At 36.1% G+C, this 7063-nt stretch overlaps 1 protein-coding gene across 1 annotated transcript; it reads left to right on the top strand.

Annotated features, from left to right (window-relative positions):
* The first annotated feature begins 650 nt into the window (after positions 1-650).
* On the top strand, positions 651-5762 carry LOC138851338 (zinc finger protein 268-like). The gene has a single exon (XM_070080376.1). The coding sequence runs from the start codon at positions 2922-2924 to the stop codon at positions 4701-4703; it is 1782 nt and encodes a 593-aa protein (XP_069936477.1). The 5' UTR covers positions 651-2921; the 3' UTR covers positions 4704-5762.
* The last annotated feature ends 1301 nt before the right edge of the window (positions 5763-7063 follow it).

The raw sequence follows: 7063 nt of genomic DNA, 5'->3' as shown, positions 1-7063 counted from the left end.
CCCCCCTGAGAAGTTCCAGCTGTTCGAGTCTGTTCTTTCTCACTCCTTTGCTCGAAAGCCCAACTGCCTTTGGTGGCTTTCCACTCTCTTTTTCTTGACTGCTTCCACTCTCATTCTCATGCCATCACAGTGTACACAGATGGATCTAAGTTTTCTGGACAGCATCATGTGAGGGCATTTAATATCTTTGGCTAGCATTTTTACTGCTGAATTGTATGCCATTCTTGTAGCACTTATTCATATTGCATCTATACCTGTGTCATCATTTGTGGTTGTCTCATACCCCCTTAGTGCTCTACAGGCTGTATGGAAATTTGATACACCTCACCCCCTAGTTCTCCATATTCAACTTTGGCTACGCTGTATCTCTACCAAGCATAAAGATATTGTTTTTTGTTGGGTCCCTGGTCATGTTGACGTACATGGCAATGAACAGGCAGACACTACTTCACGGTCAGCAGTACATGACCTACCAATTTCATATAGAGGTGTTCTGTTTCCGGACTATTTTGCTCTAATAGCTACCCACCTTCACACCCATTGGCAACAACGTTGGTCAACTCTACTGAGTAACAAACTTCATTCTATTAAACCAAGTATAGGTTATTGGCCGTCTTCATGTGATCAGTGCTATGGTTGGGAGACTTCTCTCTCCTGCCTTTGCATTGGCCACACTCGTCTTACTCATGGGTATCTCATGGAGAGGCACCCTGTTCCTCTCTGTGAGAAGTGTCAAGTTCCAGTATCGATCAGCCATATTCTGTTAGACTGCCCTCTCTATCAACGAGCATGCAGAATTTACCTCCAACGTTGTCTCCGCTCTACTACTCTTTCTTTGCCTTCCCTTCTTGCTGATGGACCCTCCTTTAATCCTGACTCTCTCACTGACTTCTTAACAACGACTGATTTACTCCACAAACTCTGATGATAATACCTTTCGCACTCTCTTCAGCCCTTTCTACCTCAATCTCTTGCTGCCCTCTATCCTTTCACTATCCACTGCTCCGCTGCTCTCCGTAACCTACTACTCTTCCCGCTCCCTTTTGCCACCTGATTCCTTCACTTTCTTCCTGCCCTGCAGTGCTGTATAGCCCTTGTGGTTTAGCACTTCTTTTTTATTATAATAATAATAATGGTCAGTTTAAGGGTTAAGTGACAATTTTATTTAGTGAAACCATATTACAATAGAGAAAAAAAAAATTTTTTTTAGTTGAGTATGTTGTGTTAGTAATTGTAGAATATTGTACTATACTGACTCATGTTTCTATTGCAGAAGTATTTTGTGGAAAGCTACCAGATTGTGCCTTGCCAGACACTATATTTTCAGTACTTCAAGAAGCACCAGTGTGTCTTGAACAACAACTGATATTGCTGAAGTATTTTGTGGAAGACTACCGGGTTGTATCTTGCCTGACACTATCTTCAGTACTTCAAGAAAGGCAACAGCTGTTCTTCTTGTAAATTTTTAACTAGCTATTACTAATTAAATAATTATGCTTTTGCATGTCAGTTAATTCTTTGAGGGTCTGTTTTCTAGTTCTATGACTTTTAAGCCAGGGTCTATACTGTATTGCTATATCATGAGCTCAGCTTACTCAGATAAGCTGTTAGCAGTAAATTTGGGCCTATATAAGAGAGAATGCATCTCTGTGGTAAGTGTGCACCATATAAAACAAATCCTGCTGCACACTGTGCATAATGAGAAAAAAAACTGCGACTATGTTTTTGGATTAAAACAGTAAATTTTCAGTGTATTTTCATATGTTTTTTTAGTAGCATTCACTGTTTCTTGGTGTCATTTGATAGAAGACGTATTACAGAAATTATTTTGATTGATTTTAGTACTGAAAAATAGCTTGAAATTGAGTTCAGAATAGTAGAAATGTTCTATTTTTGCCTATGTTAGTGGGTAAACAAATCACATCACATGTCCAATACACATCAGCTTGTGGGTCTGATGTGTGTTGCTGAACGAGCTGATATTATTTATACAATTAATACAATATTGCATAAAAATCTTCTATTTTTTTTTTTGTGATTAAAAAATCAAAATGAAATTAATCTGTAAAGCCTGGAAATGTAACTAATAAATAGAGGAAATTTTAGTTTAGTGCCAGGAATGCCTGCATTGATTATTCTGGACCCTATTTTGAAATTGGAATATTTTGAACTTTGTGTGAAATTTGCCAAATTACCAATTTCCAATCACTTTATTGGGAAGTTGAAATAGTTGATCTGGGCAATTTTATGTGCTCAGTAGGTAAAATGGAACACATACTAGAAAATAGCTAAGAATTTGGTCTAGTGGACTAATTTAATTGGCCCAAAACAAGACTCAAAGTGGGCAAAATTGCCAATGCATAAATATCTCTGACACAGTAAAATTCGCAGGAGCATAACTTTGTCAGTTCTTTATCAAATTTTGTACTTTTTATTTTATTACCTTCAGAAAGAGATTCTTTACAATTTCATAAGAAAAAATAATATTTTTTAGATCCTGTGGGGAATTTTCTGATTTGGGGTCTGAACCCTCAATGGGTTAATAAAAGAATACAAGTTAGTAATTTTGTAATTAAAAATTTTCAGAAAAATCTGTTTAAACACAAGAGCAAATGATAATAATAATAATAATAGTATTGAGTGTATCTGCAAATTTTTTGTACATATATCTTTTAACACAAAACAAAAATTATGATAGTGCTTTAACACAACGTAAATTTTACTAGTGTTCATTAGTAGGAAAAGTTTTGCCTAAATAAATCTTAACATGGGAATATATTCATAAGGAAGACCAGGTGTTCAGTGTCCAAAATAGTTAAAAAAAAATCTTGAAATAGACATGTGAGTACATAAGGAAGATTAACTATACCACTGCTGTGTGACTAAAAATTTTTAAATGAAATACCTTTATTTAAAAAAATATGGAAAAACGTAAAGAACATAAACCATATCAATGTTCAGAGTGTCTGAAATGTTTAAGTAGAAAAATAAATCTTATGACACATATGAGAATACATACAGGAGATAAACCATATCAATGTTCAGAGTGTCTGAAATGTTTCTGTATAAAAAGCAGTCTTGTGAAACATATGAGAGTACATACAGGAGATAAACCATATCAATGTTCAGAGTGTCTGAAATGTTTTACTGCAAAAAGCGGTCTTGTGACACATATGAAAGTACATACAGGAGATAAACCATATCAATGTTCAGAGTGTCTGAAATGTTTTAGTGTAAAAATATATCTTATGAGACATATGAAAGTACATACAGGAGATAAACCATATCAATGTTCAGAGTGTCTGAAATGTTTTAGTATAAAAAGCAGTCTTGTGACACATATGAAAGTACATACAGGAGATAAACCATATGAATGTTCAGAGTGTCTTAAATGTTTTAGTGAAAAAGGCAGTCTTGTGACACATATGAGAGTACATACAGGAGATAAACCATATCAATGTTCAGAGTGTCTGAAATGTTTTAGTGTAAAAAGCAGTCTTGTGAAACATATGAGAGTACATACAGGAGATAAACCATATCAATGTTCAGAGTGTCTGAAATGTTTTAGTGAAAAAGGCAGTCTTGTGACACATATGAGAGTACATACAGGAGATAAACCATATCAATGTTCAGAGTGTATGAAATGTTTTAGTGTAAAATACAGTCTTGTGACACATATGAGAGTACATACAGGAGATAAACCATATCAATGTTCAGAGTGTCTGAAATGTTTCAGTATAAAAAGCAGTATTGTGAAACATATGAGAGTACATACAGGAGATAAACCATATCAATGTTCAGAGTGTCTGAAATGTTTTAGTGAAAAAGGCAGTCTTGTGAAACATATGAGAGTACATACAGGAGATAAACCATATCAATGTTCAGAGTGTCTGAAATGTTTTAGTGTAAAAAGCAGTCTTGTGACACATATGAGAGTACATACAGGAGATAAACCATATCAATGTTCATGGTGTCTGAAATGTTTTAGTGAAAAAAGCAATCTTGTGACACATATAAGAGAACATACAGGAGATAAACCATATCAATGTTCAGAGTGCCTGAAATGTTTTAGTAAAAAAAGCAATCTTGTGACACATATGAGAGTACATACAGGAGATAAACCATATCAATGTTCAGAGTGTCTGAAATGTTTTAGTGAAAAAAGCAGTCTTGTGACACATATGAGAGTACATACAGGAGATAAACCATATCAATGTTCATGGTGTCTGACATGTTTTAGTATAAAAAGCAGTCTTGTGACACATATGAGAGTACATACAGGAGATAAACCATATCAATGTTCAGAGTGTCTGAAATGTTTTAGCCGAAAAAACAGTCTTGTGAAACATACGAGAGTACATACAGGAGATAAACCATATCAATGTTCAGAGTGTCTGAAATGTTTTAATCAAAAAAGTCATCTTTTGAGGCATATGAGAGTACATACAGGAGATAAACCATATCAATGTTCAGAGTGTCTGAAATGTTTTAGTGTAAAAATATATCTTATGAGACATATGAGAGTACATACAGGAGATAAACCATATCAATGTTCAGAGTGTCTGAAATGTTTTAGCCAAAAAGGCAGTCTTGTGACACATACAAGAGTACATACAGGAGATAAACCATATCAGTGTTCAGAGTGTCTGAAATGTTTTAGCCAAAAAGGCAGTCTTGTGGCACATATGAGAGTACATACATGAGATAAACCATATTGATGTTCTGAGTGTCTGAAACGTTTTAGTATAAAAAGCAGTCTTGTGACACATATGAGAGTACATACATGAGATAAACCATATGAATGTTCTGAGTGTCTGAAACGTTTTAGTAGAAAAAGCAGTCTTGTGACACATATGAGAATTCATACACGAGATAAACCACATCAGTGCACTGAGCGTGTGAAATGTTTTAGTACAAAAAGCAATCTTTGACACATATATGAGTACATACAGGAGATAAACCATATCAATGTTCTGAGTGTCTGAAATGTTTTAATCAAAAAAACAGTCTTGTGACACATAGAGTATATTCAGGAGATAAAACATATTAGTGTTTCAAAAATATTTTAGTTATAAACTCATTAGAATATATAAAAGAGATGTACCATGACAGTGTTGAGAGTGAAATATGTTAATGAAATGTCAGTCATATAAATCTTATAAGTTCATAGAGGAGATAAGTTGTGTTAATGTTCAGAATATCTTACATATTTTATAAAAAGAGCACTCTTGTGTACTCATGAGAGCTAATATACAGTTTTTTTTTTTATCACACTGGCCGATTCCCACCAAGGCAGGGTGGCGTGAAAAAGAAAAACTTTCACCATCATTCACTCTATCACTGTCTTGCCAGAAGGGTGCTTTACACTACAGTTTTTAAACTGCAACATTAACACCCCTCCTTCAGAGTGCAGGCACTGTACTTCCCATCTCCAGGACTCAAGTCCGGCCTGCTGGTTTCCCTGAACCCCTTCATAAATGTTACTTTGCTCACACTCCAACAGCACGTCAAGTATAAACAATATATATGGAAAATACTGTAAGGCCATGTCTGTAATCTGCTTACTGCAGTAATCAAGAATTCTGCAGTGAAATATTCAGTGAACAGCACTAGTGAAATATTCAGTGAACAACACTAGTGAAATATTCAGTGAACAACACTAGTGAAATATTCAGTGAACAACACTAGTGAAATATTCAGTGAACAAGTGAAATATTCAGTGAACAACACTAGTGAAATATTCAGTGAACAACACTAGTGAAATATTCAATGAACTAAATGAACTGTACTAAGCTACTTATGACAGCCTCTAGAACATTCTATGGAGCCATCAGTGTTACTGCCCTTTGGCTGTGGGAATTAAATAATTGTAAAAACATAATTGTCCCAAAGGAGCATTATATCAACATTTCATGTTAATACTGAAGTGATGATTTCTTAGTTTTTTGGGTTCAATGGGTTAATATGGCAATTCCAGATAAGGCATGAACTAGCTATTTGCTGTGCAGCTGACCTAACAAGTTCATAACTTGCTAGACATATGGGTATTGTATCAGACCTACAACTTTATCCCTGGCTTTTGGCATGGATGAAACCTGGTATTGGTATCTTGATTGAAGCAGAAGTGTCCCTTGAGGAATGTCACACTCGCACTGTTACACTACTGTTCTTCAAGATTTGTCTTTTACTTTGTGGTAATTTCACAATAGTTCTACCAAAAATTTCCACTTGCGTAAGTGATATACAGTCTGTTCTTTGTATCTCTCTCCTTTTCCGGCATTATCTATCCTGGATGTTGCCTTTCTTGTTTTGTCCTTACCACCACCACTTCTGTTACTTGGCAATTTTAATGCCCATCATTTCCTCTGGGAAGGGTCTCACTGTGATTCCCGTGGCATTCAGTTGAAGACTTTTCTTGCTTCTCACCCCCTCCATGTTTTAAATACAGGTACTCCCACCCATTTTGATCCTTGTACTCATACTCTCTTGCATTGATCTCTTGGTCTGCTCCTCCTCCACTACACTAGACTTCACCTGGTCTGTTCTTCCGGACTTGCATGACAGCGATCATTGTCATGCAGGTAATCATTCTTACTTCTCCTTCATCTTCACAACCTTTTCATAGTCCATGCTGGTAGTTTGATCAAGCAGATTGGGACCTTTACTCGCATCTAACTGCTTTTAGTGAGGTTCCTTCTTCGTCCTCATTTGATGAGATTTTACACCTCTTCTCGACCTCAGTTTTAACCGCAGCTTCTCATTCTATACCCCAAACCTCAGGCAAGCATTCCTAGAAGTGTGTGCCTTTGTGGTCTTTTGCTTGTTCTCGAGCAGTATGTTTGAAACACGCTGTGTTGGGCAGGTACAGGTACAATAGAACCACTGAGAGACTTCTCGATTTTAAGCAGAAGCATGTGGTCACTCGCCGTGTCATCCGTGATGCTAAACACACTTGCTGGCGAGATTATGTTTCCACCATAACCTCTGCTTCCTCTCTGGGTGCAGTCTGGAAAAAAGTACAGAAACTGAGTGGTAAATACTCTTCTGACCCGGCTCCTGTTCT

This window comes from Cherax quadricarinatus, unplaced genomic scaffold (genome assembly GCF_038502225.1).
Source record: "Cherax quadricarinatus isolate ZL_2023a unplaced genomic scaffold, ASM3850222v1 Contig366, whole genome shotgun sequence".
NCBI classification, from domain to species: domain Eukaryota; kingdom Metazoa; phylum Arthropoda; class Malacostraca; order Decapoda; family Parastacidae; genus Cherax; species Cherax quadricarinatus.
This window is presented reverse-complemented; position numbering and strand designations above follow the sequence as displayed.

Excerpts from the sequence above, each read along its gene's own strand:
- LOC138851338 (XM_070080376.1), top strand. The coding sequence starts at position 2,922 with ATGGAAAAACGTAAAGAACATAAACCATATCAATGTTCAGAGTGTCTG.